This window comes from Triturus cristatus, chromosome 1_2 (genome assembly GCF_964204655.1).
Source record: "Triturus cristatus chromosome 1_2, aTriCri1.1, whole genome shotgun sequence".
Taxonomy (NCBI): Eukaryota; Metazoa; Chordata; class Amphibia; order Caudata; family Salamandridae; genus Triturus; species Triturus cristatus.
The window spans coordinates 903442927-903466009 of record NC_140580.1 but is presented as its reverse complement, the minus strand read 5'-3'; the positions used below and the strand labels follow the sequence as shown (position 1 = coordinate 903466009).

Genomic DNA, 23083 nt, shown 5'->3' with positions numbered 1-23083 from the left:
GCTCTCATTGTTGTTCTTCTTTCGTTGGCACTGTTGAGCACCGGCGGTGGAACTAAGGTCCGGCTCAAATCCGATTTCTTCACGTGGCAGGGTGTGACCACTCACTGTTCTTTGATCACAGTCCTGTTCCTTAACACAGTTCACCACAGGTACTTTTGAGACAGGGTGCCGGCCTTTTGTTCCTTGGTAGTAGGTCAAAGTCATAGTCCAAATGAAAGAGGAAGAGAGAATGGGGTGGCATGGGATCAGATCAAAAATGCGGACCAAGGAGAGCAGAATCTTTTCAGCACTGGGCCCATCAATCGGGCCCGACGGGTTAAGACTTCAGGCACGCTGGTCAGTGAGCAGGGGCCTCGATGTAGCCCTTCGCGCTCATCGTTCTGATAATGGTGCCTCGTCTCACACTCTTGTTGCTTCGTCGCTTCCCCCTTGGTCGATGTCATAGATGTTTTATGATCCGCAGCCAGACTGTGCGTCACATCCGACCCCTCTCTTCTGATGGCTGCAGGTTATCCTTGAATAGGTTATAAGAAACGAAAGTCTTAGAGATCTTGGCAGGGAAGACATTTACATACTTCATTCTCTCTCCCAACCACTGAGTAGTTGCGGAAATGCTCTTATCTGTTACTATATGATTGGTGTCTATTAACTCTGATGTTAATGTGCGTGTTACTAATCTATTAATTACTGCTGTGGTGCAGGGTTCTGTGGGTGTCCCTGTCCATCGTCTGGCCTTCTAGGTGTCAGTTTCTGCGCCCTATAATGCAAGGTTTGGTAATACCCGTAAGTGCGAGGTGCTATGGTCATGCGTTCACGAGTATCCTTTTCATACAGTAGGTGACCCTTTATCAGTTTAAAACAGGGGCCATCAGCTGTTTCGTTCGGGATACTCTGAGACGGCTAGTATAGGGCTGGAGTTATCTTTGGGAGAACAGGGTGCTTTAGACATTCTATTCCGGGCCAATTGGTCAGGGGTAATTCTGGGTGGTGGAGATGGTGTCCTTTAAGAACAAAAACCACTGACATATAGTCCCTGTGTTGTGGGTCAGATTGGGAGACATCAGTCGTCTTACCTGTCCTTTCCTTCTCAGCCGATTAGGCTTAATGTTTGTAAAAAGGAGAGGTAGTAACGTGGTAAAGTATGGTCGTTTTTGTTTCTATCAATTTGTTCGGACACCACTGTGTTCAGGCCAATTATACACTTACCAAAGAGGTGTATGTCGTTAATTTATTCAAGAAGAAAGAGGGCAAGAAAGAGCCTTTTGCGAGGGAGGGGGAGAGAGTGCGAGAGAGAGAGAGAGAGAGAGAGAGAGAGAGAGAGAGAGAGAGAGAGAGAGAGAGAGAGAGAGAGAGAGAGAGAGAGAGAGAGAGAGAGAGAGAGAGAGAGAGAGAGAGAGAGAGAGACGTGTGCATCAAGTAGGCTATTCTGGCGTACATACGACACAAAACGAGAGAGAGAGAGAGAGATGGGTAAGATAATAGGCCACTTGGTGCACACACAACATGGAGTAGCATGGGTCTGTTCCATGTAAGAAAACACAAGCGGGGAAAAGACATAAATTCGGTGATCACGTACACACAAATGCCGGATAGGGTGTGACAGTACATGCATCAAGACGGAGACTCAGGGCTGCGTCGAGCACGGGGACCTCTCCTTTCCTGTCCTCTATTCCTATGCATGTTGCGTACCTTCAGTATTTTGTAGTTCATCTTGTGGGTTGTCTGACCCTTTATTCTCCCCCCTTTGATCGGTGGACGCACACTTCAATTATACAATGACGCTCTCTTCAAGTGATCCGAACATGAAATGCATACACATTCATATCGTATAATCGTAGTACACACGCACAATCATATCATACGGTTTTTCATGTTTTCAATGGTGGTCTGTAATTTTACACACTATCTCACAACGTTTGTCTATGTTTTCCCTGATATTGAACTTGGTGCGGTCCATGTCCACTCCACTCTTCAGTCGGAACTTCGTCGTGACCTATAGAGGGGAAATAAGAGGGGAGGGGAGGTGCAGTATTCAAAATACCCCAGCGCGTGCAGATACGAAAGGTTCTACCTACCATGTACCAGGCTAGCCGCAGGGTTGGGTAATACCACGGACCCATTATTCTTTAGTTTGAGGCAAAGATGCTCTAGTTCATTCATCTCCTATATTCGCGTTCCCTGGTCGTGCATGTATTTCTCAATTGGTCGTGTATTATGGTGCAGGATACCATACCTTGCATGCGACATATACCTTAAGTTATAGTTCATTATTGATTTGACAATTCTTGGAAAAAGGGCAGGCGTGATGGGTACAAATTCCGTTAAACAAAAAGATTTTTAGGCAAATTGTGTCTGTATTATCTGTATGCTTTCGCTAGGGAGTAACAATCATTTATTCAAAAGAAAAACCTTCAACAACCTAGATGATTAGTCATGACACTGAGTTCGTAATTCCTTTTTAAGAAGCCCTTTATTTAAAACAATGTCAGTATGGAAATACGGGCCTACAGCCGCCACAGACCGGCCACGGTGTGTGAGGCGTCGAGCAACATGAGCAACACTGGATTAACATAAAAATCGGTTCCCCCCTCTCCCCCACCGCCATGTGTGAAAGCATCGCATACATGTATATATATCTCTTTTTAACACGAATGTCACGTGACTGGAACGCCACAAGGAGTTGTAGGCCACTCCTACATCAGCGCCATCTTAGGGCGGGGTCGGGCCAGTGCACAGTCTAAGCCTTTCCATGAATTAGCAGTTGAACCAGAATCCCTTTCGGTAGTTCGAGAACTTTCGTTAGCGTCAACTTTGCGTCACTGCAACCTTGTAGCAATGCCACGGTTTGTTCTTAGGGCGGGGCAGCAGGCGGGTTCTTCCGCCGACGCTTTACTGTCTCACTGTATCAAGTGGAGGCAAGGTGGCTGCCGCCCGGGGGCAAAAAGAGCAATGGTGGTGGTTTTGTCCTTACCGGAAGTCCGCAGGAGTCGAACGTCAAATGACTCCAACCAATTCTGCAAGGCTGAGGGGAGCGTTCTGTCAAGGGTGGGGCCCATGCCCTAGCAAACAAGCTTTCGAGTCCAGAATTGTCTCACGGTGGGCCAGGCCTGGAACCGGAGGGGTCGACCGCCGGAGTTCAAGGGCAGCAGTAGCAGCAGCTCTTCGGTACAGTCACCGGAGAGGAGCCAGCAGCAGTAACAGCAGCAGTTCGGGTGGTGCTGCCACCGGGGTGATTCCAGTAGCAGTGACGACAGCAGTTTGGATGGTATCACCACCGGGGTGGGTCCCCGATTACCTTGCTGCGGGGGCCCACTCCTCACGTCGGGCGCTAGCGGCAGTCCTGGTGAACCCGGTGCTTGGGTGGTTGCCTGGCGGCCGCGTGCAGGGGTGCCGGCTCAGCCGAACGGCGAATGAAGTGGCAGGGCGCAACTCAGCTGGCCGACGTGTGAAAGGTGTGGTTTGGGGTGCCCTCATCTGCTGGCGAGCCTCCACCTGGGGAGGTGGGGGAGGTCCGTCCGCGTCGCCTCCCCCCGCCAGGGCACCCTCCATTATTGAAGGAAGAAGCAAATGGGAAGATCCGCACGGCGTGCCAGGGTGAAATTCAGCAGGCCGATGAAAAAGATGGCTGGGTGCAGCTTAGCTGGCCGGTGAGTGAAAGACGGTTGGGTGCAGCTTAGCTGGCCGGCGAGTCAAAGGCGGTTGGGGTGCCTGGCAAGCCTCCACCTGGGGAGGTGGGAGAGGTCCGTCCGCGTCGCCTCCCCCCGCCAGGGCAGCAGCCATAATTGAAGAAAGAAGAAAGAAAACGGGAAGGTCCGCACAGCGTGGCGGGCTCCGCCTTGGTGCTGCCAGAACTTCGGCGCTTCGTATAGCCTCCGGCCTATTCGCACAATCGCTCGCCACTGATGTCAATGGATTTTTGCATGGTTTTTATAGCCCAAAGTCAACTAAGAGGGACCGCCCAAAATAGGCCAATGTTGCAACTTCGAGGAAGGAGAGGCGAGGACGGTGTCACGTGGACGTTAAGGCTTTGGGATGGAGGTTGCAGCAGACCGTCATGTAAATAGTTGTTTAAAAACGTGTTTTAACCTGTTTACCCTGTTGGTGTGTTTGTTATATCCTATAAGTTATTAAAATGTTATAACTACATTACTTCGTTGGAGTGTTTGTACATATTTGTAGTCAGATGACGAGCACCAGGAGGTGACTGTGCAATCGGAAAAATAACATAGCCCAATTGTGCGCGAGCTAGCCCTAGTTCGGTGACGTCGATGGTGGGTGTCAGCAGGCTTCCGTTTGTGCGGGATTTTGTCATGCTTATTGGGCGGGGTGGGCAGTAGGGCAGACATGTTTAGGTAGCGAGAGTAATGGAGTCGGGCTACCTCGTGGTCGTCTCGACCGTGAGCTTGACTCCTTCCCTTGGTTTCATATGTCCCACAAAGGGCTAACTCCTAGCGTTATTTTAGTTTTTGTAAGGTCAAAAAGGATCCTACCAGTGCCTTTACTATCTTGTCGATTCCTGTTCGTTCATCCTTAGCTAATCGATTCATTCTGGTGGATTCTTTCTTTCCTATCTCATGGTCGTCTAGCGTTGTAGTCGACGTTGGGTTCGGCACAAGAGGCTCAGCCGGCGCGGAGGCCGTGAGGGCCGAGGCCCTTGTACTGCTTTCGCTCGTGTTCGGGGGTTGTGGGTGTTGTACTATTGATTGGGAGGGTGCATACGGAGGGGGCATGTAAATGATCGGGGGACCTAACAGTAATTCGTCATTCGTTCGCTGCTTGGAGGACAACTCAGGGTAGAGCAAAGAAGGGGTCCTAACAGCGTACTGGCCTGAGGTTTCGGGCTCCTGTCTTAGTTTAGTTTCCCTTCTCTCTTTTATGTCTTCTTCTAACTTTTTAGCGGCAAGGTGAGCTGCCTTTCGTAATTCCTTTTCTGCTTTTACTTCTTCCCTCTTTTTCCGTTGCGTCGCTTCTTTGCGCCACATGCCAATACTGTCAAGCATAGTAGGCGTCGTCTTATTGCTACGCAGAGCTACTTCTAGCGCTTCTATCTTGCGGTCGTCGAAGGATCCCATCAGTGGCCACTGACTTTCGGGGTCCTTCTTGGTATATTTATGCCACAGCTTGCTATAAGCTACGGCGACTAGTCCATATTTAGTGAACATGTCCTTATTAGGGGTGCCTTCCAGTGGAGCCGGATGGTTCACCTCTAATAAGCGGTCCGGGCAGAACCAACTACCAATCAGTGGGGAGAAGATAGGCATGACGGGTTTCAACGGGGACAAAAGTCAGCACTACCTATCTTTTCACTGCTTGCAAAGACTAGACAGAATATCTCTATTCTTCGTTATTTGTAAGCAGAGAATACCTCCAAAGAACCAATATCGAACAACTAGTGTTCGGACAATCAATCAATCAATCAATGGGGAGATAAAGATAGGCACGACGGGTTTCAACGGGGACAAAAGTCTGCGTTACCTACCCTTCACTATTTGCAAAGACTAGACAGAATATTCCTATTCTACGTTATTTGCAAACAGAGAATATCTCAAAAGCACTATTCTTCAAAACAATCAATGTTCGGACAATCAATCAATGGGGAGATAAAGATAGGCACGACGGGTTTCAACGGGGACAAAAGTCTGCGTTACCTACCCTTCACTATCTGCAAAGGGAGAGAGAGAGAGAGTATTTCTACTCCTCCCCGTTTGTAGACAGCGAATATCTCAAAGAGAACAATCAATGAGCACAATCAATGAGCAATACTAGTATTCGAACAATCAATCAATTATTTCGCACTTTTGTCGTATTTCACGACCTTACCCGGACCGCGTGGACAGTTTCTCGTCTTCCGCCTCCAGCGCCCGATCGTCCTCTATTCTCCGTATTTGCCGCGGCACTCCTGATGGTTCCCAGTCAGGACCGTAGATCACTCGAGAGAGGTCTGCTCGGAACCAGTGAAGTTCGGATGATCGGCTGCCAGACGAGGGTCTATTGGGCAGGAGCTCTCCCGATCGTTGCAGTCGTTCACTCTGTCGTCGGGACCTCTCCCACTGGATCCACGTGTCGCTGATGGGCCCCACGTTTGGGACGCCAATTGTTAAATGGTAGCGGCAGTTTCAGTCGATAACCTTTCAAGTATTTGCCCGGCGGTAATCGCCTCTTATACCACTCGATAATTTACCAATGAAAGAGGCAGGCGCCGGAGACTGGAAGGCAGGAAACAAGTTTTATTCCGTCGGAGCAGAACACATCAGATCAGACAGCAAGGTATCGTCACGAGGTGCTCTAACTGCATCTCTGAGACCTGGTCTCTTATACACTGGTTTATTGCTTTATTACATATAGTACATTCTTGAGATTCCCTTGATGCCTGAAAGAACATCCCCTGAAGCCCCGGCTCAGATCCGATCCCACACATAGATACAGTAGAAGTTCCCACCCTACCCGCAGTGGGAGTTGGCTATCGCGCAGCAGGGAATTCCGCTAATTCCCGGGGGTGTGTGCAACTGGCCGGGTCTCAGGGGGTAGGGGCTTTGATCTACTGTAATCCCTTTGATGTGGGGTGTTTCCCTTACAGTAGGGGCCGTAAACTGCATCCGCAGGGCTAGGTGATGGCCTGGGACCAGTTTAGACAATGGGGCGCAGAGGAAGGGGGTTATCAAAGGAGAGGCATGACCATGTATGGGTTGTCGGTTGGAAGTGGTTCCGTAGCAGGGTCGCGCAGAAGGAGAGGGTTTATGGCCTGTATGAGAGAGCGGGGGGTGGCCGGCGCGCGGGGGATGCTTGCAGCGCCAGGGGAAAGCGCTGGCGGTCGAGAGTGAGCGGGGAGAGAGTGGGGTGCCTAAAATGGCGGCTGTGCATTCGCTGCGCGTGGTGCTGGGGAGGGGCAAGATGGCGCAGATAATGTTCAGTTTGCGAGCTAAATTTCCACAACGTCAGTGTGTCAGTATGGAAGTCTTTCTCCTCTGCCTGCCCCAGCAAACATATGGTGTATATATACCCGAAAGGTACCCTCAGGGGTTCTACTTTGCTGTGCCATGTTGCCCGAGGATGACGAAAGGGATTATCTTTTTACATAGTTATTATGCAGAAGATGGTAATCCTGTTGTGATTCTGAGAATCCTCATGCATAATAAATGAGGCTAGTTTTATGGGAAAACCACACAACATTTATGCAGAACCTTAACTAGGCAAAAGGTCAATACGAAAAACCGTTATGTAGTACAATGGCAGGGAAAATGGAGGTGAAAGGTTAGGTGACTACCTAGGCCTATATTGCGGTACATTACAAAACATAACAGCCCCTTGTCGATGACATCCTTGATGATGATGCAGGACTCCGCATAGACGTCTTGCAGCTCCTCAGAACCACAGCTGTGTGATGCATCTTCAATGCGGAATTTCGCAACGCTCCGCAAACCAGGATTTAGGGCACTTGTTCAGAGGTCCTTACTTGGTCCCTGTATCTGGCCTGTGCTCTATCGTGGTCAGCCTGGTCTTGTGACTTTGTCCTGGTCCAGCGCAACCAGATACCCACAGTTGGAGATTGGTGCTTCTAGGCACTAGTTTCACTAAAAGAAAAAAATTACCTATCTCCGATTCTACTGATTGCACTTTTGTCACTTCGATCTCAAATAATTTATTACATTTTACTCTTTTTTTCTAAATTGGTGTGGGTTTTTCTTGTGTTGTGCTTCCACTTTATTGCAGGTTGAAGTGCTGCATAAATACTTTACACCTTGCCTTTAAGTTGATACTGACTGCTTTGTGCCAAGCTACCAGCCCGCACACAGGTGCATTTGGGGTTTGTTTGTGTTTCACCCTGACAGCGATTGTGCTAGCTGCTTGAGTAGGGTTTCATGCCCCTCAACAAGTAACCCAATTTCCAACAAATATAGTTTGCAGATTTTATTTGGAATGGTCAAAGCAACGCTTTAGAGCAAGCCCTAGTTTTTAGCACATTTATTGGAGCAAAAACAATTGTGATTCAAGGAGAATTCTCTTGGCAACATTTCAGCAAGTGCAGAGAATTTAAAGAGTGAGAAACGTTAACATTCTAGTCAGTCTGGAAAAGCTATCTCTCAGTTTAGAGGAAAAAAATCTCCATCAAATGTAATGATTTAAAATTAGACAATGCTCTATGGTGAAACCTTTTTTGCATTTATCAATAACTAGTAGTCACAGCAGAGGGAAATGACTTGTATGGTACAACAAAGAATCTTTGTGTTTTGAGAGAGCATATGTAATGTGAAGAACAAAAAGGAAAGATCTCTGATCTCAGAAGAATCAATGACAAGAAAGACTGGAGAGATACAATTAGTAAATGATGTTTAGAACAAGTTATTCATGAGGAATGTAATGACGTTCCATACATACGAAAGTGTATCTTGCATTGTATTCTAATGTTATTTCTTTGGCTGTTCAGATTTTCAGCCAGTGAAGTTCCCTTTCTAATACCCCTCCTCCTTTCCCTGTGTGAGGTAGTTTCAATTCTTCTTTGTGCTGCATTTCAATGCAGTTTCAATCAGTCACATGTAGATTCTCAATTCATGTACAGAATTGACGTGTATGTAAGAAGACTCGTTAGGGGCAGATTATTCCTTGCACAGGATCTACTCTTCAGAGTTGGCTACCTTAAGTCCTTCCCTCTCACATTTTCCACAGTTAGCCACCGATCTCCCTCACAAAAGCTTAAACCAATGTTGGGTGGTGGTGCGTTATTTACTCGTATTCTCTTCTTGGTGGTGGCTTCCACCCAACAGTAGAATCTCCAGGGGCCCTCCGACCCCAGACTGTGTTGATGTCAATTCTTTGTCAATTGTCAATTCTTCGTCCTTTCTGCACAGATGCGTCCTCTTTTCTAGACAGCATCTTCGTTCAAGGTACTCTTCCAGTACTCTTCTGCTCGGTGAGTTGATCTCTTCCCTCTTATGACCATTATTGTTAGCCTAGCCCCACGTAATGGTGAATGTAGTTGAGTCACAGCCTAATCATTGTGAAGGGTAGGTTCTTGTTAGGAGTGGTGAGGGAACCCACTGTCTGAAGATGCCAGTGGGAATCATCATCATCTCAATTATACTGGGCTGGGAGTAGAACAGAGGTCTGAGTACCATCTGGCTATCTGGTTTATCAGCCTCTCACCAGGTGGCTCACCCCAGTTGCTGACTGGAAGGACAAGGCCGTCCGCCGATCAGATGGTACAGGCAAATATATGACGTTACAACATAAACAATTACAATGCATGCTTTTACAATGCAGTTGTTACATCGCAACTACCATTACAATGCATTACATTACAACGCATTCCATTACCACGCATACCATTACAATACATTATACTTTTAGGGTAACAGTAGGGTAAGTGTTGGATAGTGTAGGGGCAAAAATTACTATTCCCACTCCAGTGAGTGCAACAGTAGGGTAGGTGTTGGATAGCGGAGGGGTAAAAATTACTGTTAACACTACATTGTGTGCAACAGTAGGGAAAGTGTTGGATAGTGTAGGGTTATAAATTACTATTCCCATGTACCCCAAAACCCATACCCACCCTAAAACTAAAAAATCTCCATTACTTAACTTATAATGCATTGTAATAGCATGCATTGTAATGGTATGCGTTGTAATGACCCTTTTCACGCAGAGTAATAAGTGAAAGGGGTTCATTTTTTACAAGGCCATGAAAGGTTATGCAGGGTGACTTTATGTGGCCTTGTAAATATGGCCAACCCCATTGCGCTGCCGGTGCGTCAAAAAAGTGGTGCACCAGTGACACAAGGGGCTTGTAAATAAGCCCCCCCAGTTCCACAGTAAAAGTACAAGAAAAAGGCAAACCCCGTTTCTGCGCAGTGCTGCATGTGAGAAAATGTTAAACCAATTGAGGGAATAAGTTTGAATGTACGATTTAAAAGGGAAACTGCAAAGTATGTAAAAGATAATAAACATGAATTTAGCTAAATTGGCTCGCGTAGCAATAACTTTGTCTAGTATTCATAGCCGGAGTCATACAGAGGACATTCTTCTGTGTACCTTATACTCTATATTGCCATAAACACGTATCTATTGACTTAATATAGCGTATGTATTTGTTAAGCACATGTTCACCCATGGTGGGCCATCTTGGTGCTAAATAATATACATTTATTATTACTTTACTGAACTGTACTCATTAACGTGATTTCAAAGCAATAGAAAAATGACAAATACACATCCTGGTTAGTTTTATAGACTCCACCAACGTGATGTGGTTTTGACAACAAAGTCCCTCATTACCAGTAGCCTGTAATTATTGCATCCAACAAAATTCAACACCCAGGTGTTCAGAATTTATCAGGCACTATAATTATAGCCTATGTCGAGTTGTGTCCACAAATGAGCACTATATGTGGCTATTGTTGCCTATGGCATGTCCCACGGTTATTTTTCTCCCAATTATTTTTTGGCGGGTATTACCTGCCAAAGTGTACCTAGATAAGATTGCAGAGGTGTGGTGTTTGATGCAAAACTCTGAATTCCTGTATGTGTTGAAACAGAACTTACTGTACATACTGAAATTTAACAGGCCAATTGTAAGTTACTACATAACGGAATTTAGCAAGCAACTCGTAATGAGGGGCCTCAGGGGAGACGCCAAAAGTGAAAAGGATAGGTAGGCAGAAAATTGTCTGCTGTCTGGCTCAAGAGAGGGGTGTGGTGTGCTGGTGTTAACTAGTTCTTTTCTGAGAAATTATGAGCCAAGTGTTCACAGTAGATGGCATGAAATGTTTCTTCCAGATAACAAAATATGATACAGATAATACCACAAATCTAATAATGGGACAACTTTGTATGAACAGCAACAAAACGCTGCAGGGCTCTACAAAGTGCATTCTTAGATTTAGCTTCTAATTAAGAACACCCGTGCTTGAGCACAGGTGATAATACCATATTTTAAGAAACGTTTCCTCTGGTAAAAAGGAAGAGGTTGCAGAAGGCACAAAGAAGAACATTGGCCTTTATGTCCAATGATTCAAAAGAGGATCCAAATGTAGAACCTGAAGAGGAATTTTAGTCCAAGAACTTTCCACCTAATACAAAAGTGGGAAAGTCAAAGAAACCAAAAAAGAATTAACACATTCTTTGCAGTATTCGATCAGCAGAAGATGTTTGAGGCCAACCAATGATGGAGTAATCAATATATGTGGTAATTATTTTTCTTCTTTCAAAGGATTAAATTCAATATATTTAGACAGTATTTACTCACACACCCAATTCCGGTTGCTTGCTATTAAACATAAATGGTAAGAATATCTACTCCAGACAAAACTTTTCACGGAGATAATTTGGAACATCAGCACCTTTTGCCGCCTTCTGTTTTAAGCAATATTATTATTGTACACAGCAAAGCAAGGAATTTTCAAAGCTGAAAATCCTAACTAAAAGTAAGGCACTTTAAAGGAAAGAACACTATGTAAAGGTCAAGTTGAACTGTTTGGATCAGCATGCATCCACTCAGGAGAGTTTTCATATTCTTCCTCGCCTCTGCATACTATTCTAATTCCTGAATCGAATCCAGCAAAAAGCTTGTGCTCATTTTGCACACAGTGGGACCACTTTGGCACTAAATGATTATTACACACTGTGGAATTTTAGCTGAAATCAAACTATAAATACACTCTTTCCTATAGTCCCATTCTAGCTCCCCATGTACATGTGGAGTTAAGAATAGTAAATTTACACTTGCCTTTATGAATTTACCTTATTGACATTTTGGTCCTTGATCATTTTTATCAAAATATTTTTGTAGCACAAATTTTTCTGAAGTCAAAATTTCATCATTCAACGATTTCCTCTTGTCAATGCTTGTTTTTGAAATTCTTTTGGCTAAGTGCCACCCTAATCAGGTTAGGCGTTATTTATCACTCCCTGAGTGATGACACATTCATTTACTTCACACATTCTAAAACATTCGGCAAAATAAAAAAGGAGATAACATGGTTTTATGGCATGAGAAACATTGACAATAATTCTGTGGTGGCTAATGCTCTGGATAATGTGCCATCTAATTGCATTTATTAAGATTTTAACATTTGGACAGCTAACTATTATGATTTCATAAAAGACCTTCTTCATGAAGTCTCACCTTTGATATGCAAAAAGAAGAGTCCAACGTCCTCTGCCCCAGGGTTTTCCAAGAGTTGTTTAGAGCAAAATAAATCCTTGAGGCTTCTGGAACACCGGTGGAGTCACTCTCCATCACCATTAAGCAGACTCAGCCCAAAGCTACCAGAAACACCGTAATAAATGCATGTATGTGGGAACGCCTCACTCATCAAATCTGTTAGATTCCTCTAATAATCTCTCTGTAATTTTCTTTGAAGTTGTAAACCTTTCCACCATTTTGCTTTCAGCTTTAACTTTATGTAGTTCTTTGATGAGAAAGTCAAATCTATTCAAAATTCTCTGCCAAAGACTACCTACCCTCCTGTTGATCTGAACTTACTCTGCAAAGCTCAGATGATTGGGTTTCATTTTGCTGACATTTGTGACCACGAGTTACCCTAAAATATTACCAAGGTTAAATATTCTAACAACTTTGCCAGTGCAATTCAAGGAAACAATGCTAAGGCACTGTATAGACACACCTTTTCAGTTTTGACAACTGAACTTCATTCAGCTATGGCACAAGGGGTTCACCCGGTCTGTCTTGAAGTTAGCCAAGTTTCACCCCTCAGAACCTCTCGACTAGTTCTAGTGATCTTATTAACCTCTTCTATATAACAGCTAACCTTTCCTAAGCAAGTTGAATGTAAAGCTGTGCGTCTACTCAGCTATCTTAGCAAATCTTTGTAATGGGCTCCTAAACAACTTTGAATCCAAATTCTCGCAGGACTGTTGCAGCAAAGCCGCCCTCCTACAGATTGTAGATGATGCACTCCACTTCCAAGATCCACCTAATTCATAACTACGTGTATGTCTAGATGTATCCTCTGCGTTTGGCCCAGCTAATCATACTTCTCTCACCAACATCCTCGAAGATTGAACAGGCATTAATGGTGTGCTCTTTAACTGGTTTACCTCACACTTATTGAACCAGTCTCGATTGGTTTAAATCATAAACTCTCTTCTGAGTCCTGTTATTCAGCAACCTAGGGTTCCACAAGGGGCATATCAGCAAGGGCCGGTGATAATTATCGCTAAGCGCACTTAGCGCTAGGATAATTATCGCCGGCTATCGCTGCTTTCTATCGCGGAAATAGCGTGCTATCAGCAACGCTTATCTCCAAAGCGATAGAAATGCAAGCGATAGCTGGAAAACAGTGTGATTATCGCTGGGAAACAGTGTGATTATCGCTGGGAAACCGAAAACGGACGCTAAAGCGGCGATAATTTCATTGCCTCGCCTTGCTGATATGCCCCTTAGAATCCAATCCTATCGCCGTTTTTGAAGTTCCACCTTTCCAGATTCTTGTGAATGTGTGGCTCGAGTGTGCAGTAGAATGGTTGCATCTGGGAGCCCTGGAGCATATAATGCCCCAATGATGGTGTTTTGACAAGATGCACCGGGTTCAAAGCATTAAAAAGTGAAACTTTAACAAAAGATCATGCAACTGCATTATTCAAGTTTGATGAGACAGCATTATAGTAATTACATTTGGAAGTGAATGACCATCGTATTGCAACTCATTTTTTTACAGTCCTGACCAGAACACATTTGAGTGGGACTTTTTTTTACATAAAATTGGCACAACCACAAAGAAGAAATCTAAAGTCTGTTTGTTCTTCACCACCACAAACTCGGAAGTGTCATAAAGTGTTGGTGAGCAGTTCTTGATGGGAGCTCAGTCATCGTGGCTTGTAAGAGGTCGCAGATCAAGAGATGGGCTCATCACACAGATTCTACTCACATCCCAAGTTTCTTTCTGTGGCAACCCCAGTTCCAGCTGCCGGCTATGCTCTCCGAGGCCCGGGGGCAGCTGATGACCTTTGAAAGTGGCTGGGGCGAATATTTCTGCACCTAATCGCAACGAGTGAGAAAAGTGCGCGAGCCCAGCCTCCTTAAGGGAGACTTGTGACAGTGAGGTGGTGCGAGCTCCCACCTATTTTTTTCAGTGGGCCAAAATAATGTATTTTACATCACAAAGTCCAGATGCGTTTGCTAAAAAGACATATGTTGTGAAGCCGCACTCATAGACTACACTAATGTTTTCATGTTGTGCGTACCTAATGCTTTCAGGAGTTGAGTGATCCCTCTCCTACCCAGGAAGTTTAAAGAAAATGTCAGTAAAAGGGTACGTTTTCAGCAGAATTATAATAAAATCTATCTGAAAAGCAATGGATGAACCAGGCAGTTCAGAAAGTGTAATTGTACCTGGGCGATCGATTTTCAAGGCGCTTATCTTTACTTCTACATTTCACTTCCTTTCATTTTTACATGCTCCCACTTGCAAATTAATTCTTAGCCATAAAGTCTGACAGAAAATCTCCTTTGAGAATCAGGCTTGAAATTAGATAAACATGCCTCACAAACTCGGGTAGCAGAGAGCAAAGCAAGACAGCTTTTAGAGACTCTTCAAGCAGTGATGCAGCTCTGTTTGCAGAGACCTTTCTTGCTCAGCCAGCAGACAGGCTACACCGGCCCCCCCAGGTCTCAAACAGCTGGAAATACATATTTGCAAATGTAATAAATGTATCCTTAGACATCAGTGTGTTCGTTAATAAAAATACACAATTTTTGATTTCACATACAAGCTCTGAAACATGAAATCCGAGTCGGCGATGCGGGAAGCGCAAGGTAAGTGGTTTCATTTATTTCATGTTCACTATCCCGTCTATGTCGACTTCCACCCCCTCACCCCTGCCCCACCACGCTTACCTGCAGGGACTGCGACAGGGCGCCATCATCCTCTAAGCCATGCCATTGCATGACTTGAAGAATGCATGCAATGGCATGGAATAAGAAATAGTTAAACGCTTGGGAAAGCCACTCTGCTTTGCCAAGCAGGCCCCTGCATTGTAGGGGGGGCAACCGTTCAGGGGGCCCCATTGAGCCCATTCTGCAGGGGGCCCCATAATTTTGCTTTACGCTTATGAAAAGGCAAGTAAAAATTATGTTTGTGGAGCTTTGCACCCCTTTGCATATTATTACAGGAGCTATGCAGAGGATGCCCTCCTGTGTATCTTACTTTCCTGTAGAAAACCATTTTGGTTGAGCTTACCACTTCAGTGCCTTAAACACAGACCCATTCCCCTAACATAACGTGTATTTGTATAGTGTTCACCACTGAACAATGTATGTGTATTGCTATCCAGCTCTATGGAACTTATTTTGTCGATCTCTGAATGATGCTATGTATATCCACCTGGATTCGAACCTGTCACCAAAAGGTGAAACAGATGTCAAAGATGCATTAGTCAACAGAGTTAGGGACCCGGCATGAAAAACCAAAAAATAAATAAATAACAATAAAATACTTCTTTGTTGGTTTTACACACTCCACCAGCGAGTTGGTGTTTCGTCGACTTAGGAGACAGGCTAAAAGGAAAAAGGAAAGGTAGGCAGAAACCACTGGATGTCAGGCTGACCAGAGAGAAGGGTGTGGTGCGCTGGTGTGTGCTCCAAGTCTGTTTTCTGAGAAAGGACACGAGTCAAGTGTTCATAGCAGAAAGCATGAAATGTTTCCTCTAGATAACAGCCCTCGCTCTATCGAAGTAATGCCCTTGCTCCCTCGATTTAATGTAAGGCAAGACCAGAATGGTTTCATGTCAGGAGAAGTCCTACAGTTGGACTTATCGAGAGCGCGGAGGCTGCTGCTCGCTTGATAATGGCTCAGTCGCCAGGCCCTCCTCCAACGACCACAGCCCCGATGCTCCAGACCGCACAGGCAGCAAGCCAGGTTGATTTTCAAACAATTTTATGTCCATGTATGCTGATTACTTTGTCGTGCCCACTTTAAACAAGTCCATGTGATAGTCTTGTATTTACTTAATTTATGTCTCTGAGTTACCTCTAAAGTTCAGAACGTCTCCTTAGAGTAAATATAGTTATTTTTAAAGAGATCTGATTCCACGGTCCACTTTCAACAATGGTACTTGCAGATATTGAACAATTTGTTTTAGAGATGTTACTTTGTTTTCCACTTTAGAAAGAGGAGTGTGAAGGCCCCGTCAGCAGCTACAAAAACAGGAAACCGAAGTTTCAAAAAACGCTTCTGCGCCCGTAGGAGGCCCCCTTTATACCTCCACTACAACAATATCCCTTCTTTAGGAACCCAGGTCCCTCGTTCAGGGGAGATGGCCAATGGATGTTTGTGCGAGAGTGTGCTTTTTCTAGTACCACTAGGGCTTTAAGTGGGCCGGGTCCCGCCAGTGCTGAGCACCCGCAGTTCTAAAAAGCAGGTGTCGAGACAGGTCCCTATCGGGCTCTCCATTTTTACCATCAACCCACGGGCAGTACCACCCTTCACTGCCTTTGGGGTAACTTCGAAGAGACTCATTAAAGTTCTTTCACAGACTCATTTCAGAACTGAAGGATTGTCATATTATATTTTTAAAAAGTCATAGTTGTTGCTTATGCAACTAACAGCCATTCACAAAGCCGATAGATTTGGCTTGTTGTAGGTGTAATGTTACTTGTTGTATCATATATTTGGATGCAATGACAGAAACAGCAAAATACCAGTGGGGCGGCACACTATGCTAAGCACAGATTTTTCGCTTGTGTGTTTTAAGCCACGCCCCTTTGAGAGACCCCCCAATTTTTTCATCCCACTTAAAGCCCTGAGTACCACCACTGTATACTTAGCCCCTCGGCCCGAGCTGACCAGTAATTGTAATCAGGAAAACTGACTGTGGAAATACCGCAACCACAGAGTATTTCTGTGGGGTTCCAGATTTCTCAGACAGAATGGGGAATAACCTGTTTTTCACATCTTATCGACAGGTAAAACTACATGATATTCGCCTTCCCACACTGATTTCTCCCTGTAAATTCTTCCTAACATGTTGGCACAGTTTGTGCAACTTGAAATGTGAAATGGGTAGCAAACACCCAGTGCTAATTTGAGCCGGTGGTTGACAGTTTTACCTTATCAGACTTTTCTAGAGAGAAAGAGAGGGAAAAAGACACAAAGGGGAAAGTAGGAGAAAGAAATAGATGGATAACCATCACAAAGGAAGAAAGGAGAAACCTGCAAGAGTGAAATAAAGGAATAGGGATTGTCCTGGGTGAATTAAAGAGCAATGAGGTGGATTCAAGACTACGCAGCCTTGGTATTCAGCGCGCCAACATTTAATAGTGCCGGTATTTAAGCAGAGCTTTGGGCACCAGCACTCATGCTTTTACAAATCAGGCACTGCAAAAACCATTTGCATAATATTTCCCAAGTACTGCAGGAACCTGCTAAACTAAGCCTATGAGAATCCGCTTAACGTAAAGAATCCTCTTAATGTAAGGGGCACATGAATGCTTTGTTTTCCTCTTTGGAGGGGGAAGAGGGAAAGATCGTGTTTTAGATGTCACTGTTTCCATTTCTACTTAAATTGATAAAGAAAACCCTCTGCATATCATTCAATTTTCATACAAAATTTGCAACCCGTGCCACTCAGGAAGCGCACTCTATGACCACTCATGCAAAGCCCATAGCCTGGATTTTTAACAAACCAGGCCTTAGGTAATTTCCACATCCTACCCACTAACTCACAATCTGCCCATTAATCCACAACTTATTCGCTGACATATATAGATAAAGATGACAGCTTCCTCCAGTTGTCACTGGAGCTCTCTGCTCCATACAACACAATCGAACACCCCACCCTCATCCATCCATTAACGTCTCACATGGGTATCGCTGAAAACATCCTTCACTGATTCTTCTAATACCTTTCCATCAAACCAGTTCATTTACATGGATACCTCCAAGTCCCAGAAGATTCCAGTCACTCGAAGAGTTCTCTAGTTTCCATACTATCTCCTGCCTTCTTGAAACTGTACGTGGTGCCCCATGGGGCTCTATTCACAGATAAAAGCATTAGTATTCCCCTATATACTGACAATACACAACTCTGCTTAAAAGTCTCCTCGGCTCCAGACATCCAACACCTCAAACACTGCCTGGACCTCACCCAGACCAGGATTTCCAGCACGTTTCTGAATCTTAGTCACACCCAAACAGAATTCCTGCTGCTCACCAAGAGTAGCAAACAACAAGTCCAACCCTGACAGAACAACATGAACATTGGCGGATTCAAACCCCAATTTTCACCCAAGTCACTTGATTTACACTGGACAAAATTCTCACGCTCCGGGAACATATAGCCAAGAAAACTAAGATGACTAGTACCAGCTCTCTTCTCTAGAGAAAGTGTAGCCATTCCTCCCAGAAAGTGACTTCAAAACCGTCATTCAAACAGCTCGTACTCTTGCATCTGGATGTTGACAATGCCCTGCTCTATGGCCTCCCAGACGCCACAATGGCCATACTTAAGGGCATCCTATTTGCAGTGGCATGCCTCAAAATGCACCTGAAGAAATATGACACCCCAAACCTGATCAAGATTCCACTGGTTCCTCTTGCCAACAGACACTATCTTCAGAATCAGTATAATCTGCAAAACCATCCCAACTAGCACACTTGCCTATATGGCTGACAAGCTCACCATCTCCAGTGGCTCTCAGAGCCAGGACGCCATAAGACTTGAAAAGAAGTCCAAGGAGGAATAAAAAAGGGCATCAGGCCTTCTCCATATGTGCAGCCCGTGTTTGCAATGACATCCTTTATCCATCAGGGCTCCCCCAACTTTGCTCCAATTTAGGAACGAGCTGAAGACAAACTCTATAAATAAAACTACATCCTAAAGTATTAACATTCCACTTACAGTACTAGAAACCACTTACCTTCCAATCACATGTTTACTGTATTTGACTTGGTCCCTGTACAGCGCTCCACTGCCGTTCAGCTAGATTTGTTGTATATAAATACTACATACATGTATACATACAAACACAGTTGCTCATACAACTGGACATTTTATATTAAGTCGTTTCCACACCAGGCCTACTGATCTGAGAGGTAAGTCCTAATAGGGCACTCTCACTGCTTCTCTTCTGAGCTTTGCGCCACTGCCTCAGTAATTCCACTGATATACCAGCACATTTCCATATTCTTCTCAGTTACGTTGCACGCCACTCTCATAAAGCATTCATTCATGTATCAGCCAACTTGTATAACCCACCCCATTATATATTAAATCACTTCAGCAGTCCACTTTATCATGCCAACTCCATAGCCTTCTTACAGGATTAATAAATAGAGGTACTAGACTATTGACCTATTTGGCAGCCGTCAACACTCCCGCCAAGACATGCCCACTAATTCATGGCTTGCCCAATGACTTATGCAGTCACTCATACAACCCTTCACATTTATATCATGCCACTCCCTGAGTAGGCATAATGATCTACCGGTTCACTTCAATAATTATTCCAATCATCTTTTGGGCCACTAGGCTTGAATGCAGACTGATGGCTAATGCCACTTTCTCAGTCCACCAACAGGACTATCAAGATACTTCGACAAGTGCCCTACTGCATGTGCAACTCTTTCAGTTCCACCACTAACATAACACGGTACTCCCACAGCCCACCAAAAGACTTATCAGGGCACCTTGACAGACCACTAACGCAGTGGTGCTTCTGAAGATGCAACGGTATAGCCTCCTCTTCCTAAGGCAACATTAACGTCCCACAATTCTATCTGCTTCTCCAACTGCTTGCGTGCTGACCAATCACACTCACTCGATGATTTGGAAGATGACACAGCCAGTTTCTGATCTAAAGGCAAATGGCATAGTCTGCTGACTGAAAAAACTGGCCCACAGTCTACCAACGAACCTAAAACATCAATTTTAATAGATCATGCAAAGGAAGAAGGCACTTTTGCAGAGCCCCTCTTCTAATATAGAAAAGTCTCCCTGAAGGTCAGCCTGGAATTGCTCTTTACACACGAGGGAATGATACACTGCATTGAAAAAAAGCACATTAAGGAACAACACAAAATCCAAAGAAAAACTCAAGACCACTTCTTTCTTCAGTTTTGAAGATAAATTAAATATTTTCAACTTAAATTTGCCAGGCATACTGAAACATTGTCCAAGTTCATACTTATAATAAACATTTGATAACCACACTATATATTGAGGAAGTGGTTGTGGGACACATCCCCATTTTCTTTACACATATTCACACAATACAAGATTTGTTATCGTATAGTATATGCTGACACATATAGTAGGATTATGTACAGACTACAACCAGTTAGGAGGCACCCAAATCAACGTCTACCTTTTTTGTTGTCATTTCCTGAGGGAATTATTTTTACCACTGTTAAGGAGCAAATCAACCCCCACTACTGTAACTCTGTTCTCCAGCCTGGCCTCTGGCGAAGTCAATCAGCAGCGCTCATTCTCTGCACAATCACTGATGCATGGAGCCGCCTTCTATATTGGTCAAGTGCACAATTACTGTGGTGCAGGCTGTGTTATATATGGTGCTTCTTGTGCTTGCCTGTGGAAGTACCACTCTCTCCTGCTGGTTAAATAAAAACCTGAAACAGCATCTACAAATACACCAAGATAAAATCTTAGGTATTCTCTTGTTGGGTATCCCACCGCTGTCGCCAAAAGCAGCACTTTTTCTAGATCTTGAATTGTTCCCACAGTGGCTCAGTGTTTTTTTAGAACGATCTGAAGATCTAGTTAAGATTCAAGAATATCGCAAAGTCACTGACACAACAGCTTCATTGTGTTTCTCATAGAAGTCCTTCTGGTTTTCTGGTTTGTGATTAACCCTGTCCAGATTATTTTCAGCATTGCAGTTTTTTAATATTATGATATGATGGAAGCCAAAGGTATTGGACAAACATTTCCTTGTAGCTAATGTAACCAGGTGTTAACAACAAAGCTCACAGTAACAGTTTAATTAATTGGACACAGTGGAAGCATGAATGAGAAACTCCAAACCCTGGTTTTACTCCTTAAAAAAGCTGAAATCTCCGGACAATATATCACCCACATTGGCAATACTGCAAACTCTTAGAATATATTGCTGATGCTAACTGCAGTATTGGTTATGAGCAGAGTGGGATAGCCTGCGCAAAGGCTAAAAATATTCCAACAGGTCAGGACCCATATAGGGAGTAGTGAGCATACTTCTGGAACACAGGAAAAAAATGTAGTATTGATGCACATCGACATCCTGCCTCATTCATCCCGCACCCTTGTCAGTTTCTGCAGAGCTTGCAAGTATAGATTCTGCAATGTGGACAAGTAAAGCTTGTGTGTCTTCTTACTGATGGACTTTTATGGAAGAGGCCAAGGGACCAGAGACTGAGAAAGGCCGTCAATGCACAACACGTGCAATAGTATCTCATGAAGGGTTTGAGCTGAGTCGAAGCTTGTGGTATGAAATGTCCCAGTGCTACTGATACTTCTGCCCACTTTAAATTTCAGATGAGGAAAGCGGGACATGTGAAGTGAGATTCATGTTGGACAAAGAACTTTCTGAATCCTCTCAAAAGCAAGTACTGCGAAACATTGTGCAGCCTATTAAGGATTACTCCATAGAATGTCTCGGCAACCCAAGACCCAACAACCGATGTGGAGTTTCCAGCCTGAAACAGGTCAGATTCCTCCTGGGTTTCCACAATTTGTATTATTTTACAGGCCCCAGAACTCACCCTTGCATCGGTGACATAACTACGAACAGCCGATCCACTTTTAAATTGTGTATAACTCTGCCAAAGTATATATATTTATATGTATACATATTTGAAAATGTAGGTCCTTTGCATATAAACACACGTGATTTGTGAAGTTCTTAGGCCCAATGCATCATAGCTTATTCCCAATTCCGTTTTCAGACAATACTCTGGTCTCCATTCATAAAAGTTCAAGTGTTCTATGCAGACTCCTGGGACGCTATGAGAGACGACCCCCTATGATCGATGGCATATATATCTGGCTTTTTTCCAAGTCGAAGCCATGGTAAATGTTGGGGGCGGTGCAAGGGATGTCATCTGCTTTGTGCAGGGCAACCAGTTGTATTGGCCTCTAAGCTCATTGTCTTTCCACAGAGCTGCCCGCATATCCTCCACTGCTGCATGTTTCTACTCTGCCACTGTGTGCTCTTCCACCGCTACCGCTGGCCTCTCCACCGTTGCGCCTAGGCTATACGCCCATCAGCATGCCCATGAAGTCAGAGCCGTTCTGGACGGTGACTGGAGCTCCAGCGCTGTTATCCACAAAGATGGAGGTGTACTGTCCTGCCTGTGGATACAAGAAACAACATGACTTAAGAGAAGGTCTCACTGTACCGTCATAGCTCACCTCATAACCAACAACCTCAAAATAAAAAGAATCAAAACTTAATCAAATACACCGGAATTCGGAAACTAAATAAAAAGATGTAATATTACCTAAGGGTACTGTTAAAGCAGAAAGAAAGACACTGGTAAGCTCCAAACGTGAAAAACAGAAGAGCACGATATTTTATGCCTTAACACAGTAAGCTCTATCTATCTAATTCCCCTAACGGTTTTTCCAAGAACGTTCTCACCATCGCGTTCTAAGAAGATACTGAGCGAATCAGGAAAGAAGGGGGAGTGAGGAAAAAGGGAATGGAAAACAAGAAACATGAGTTAAACCATATGTGAAACAATACAACACATCTCCCTTTATACACATTTTTTCTGATGCACAGCAAAACAACAAAACAAAAAGTTATAAAACAAAATTTTCCAGCATGGAAATCTTTGTAAGTTCTTTTTCCTATTTGCCACAGATTCCCCTTCAATAACCATCAGCTCAGAGGGAGCTGCTACAGCATGGATACTCGCAAACATTTTTCTGGGAGCTGAAAAGTATGGTCCGTGTTGTGTCCGAGGGCAGCATTTATGCTAGCAAGTTGGGACTGTGGGGCATTGGTGGTTGGAAGGTAAGCGAAGCATGTACATAGTGTGCACAGTGGGTGATAGAGTTATTTTGAGGGTTTCATTCCACACTTCTTAATCTCTTATTTGTAAACATTAGTAGTGCTTAGAAGCAGGGATCA

At 44.3% G+C, this 23083-nt stretch overlaps 1 protein-coding gene across 1 annotated transcript in view; it reads right to left on the bottom strand.

The window, feature by feature from the left end:
- Positions 1-19864: 19864 nt before the first annotated feature.
- Positions 19865-23083, bottom strand: part of C1QTNF12 (C1q and TNF related 12) — a 154933-nt gene continuing 151714 nt past the window's right edge. Inside the window, exon 8 of the mRNA XM_085609620.1 lies at positions 19865-22299. Coding sequence (XP_085465746.1) covers positions 22201-22299 — 99 coding nt within the window. The 3' untranslated portion in view covers positions 19865-22200. The remainder of the gene's footprint in view (positions 22300-23083) is intronic.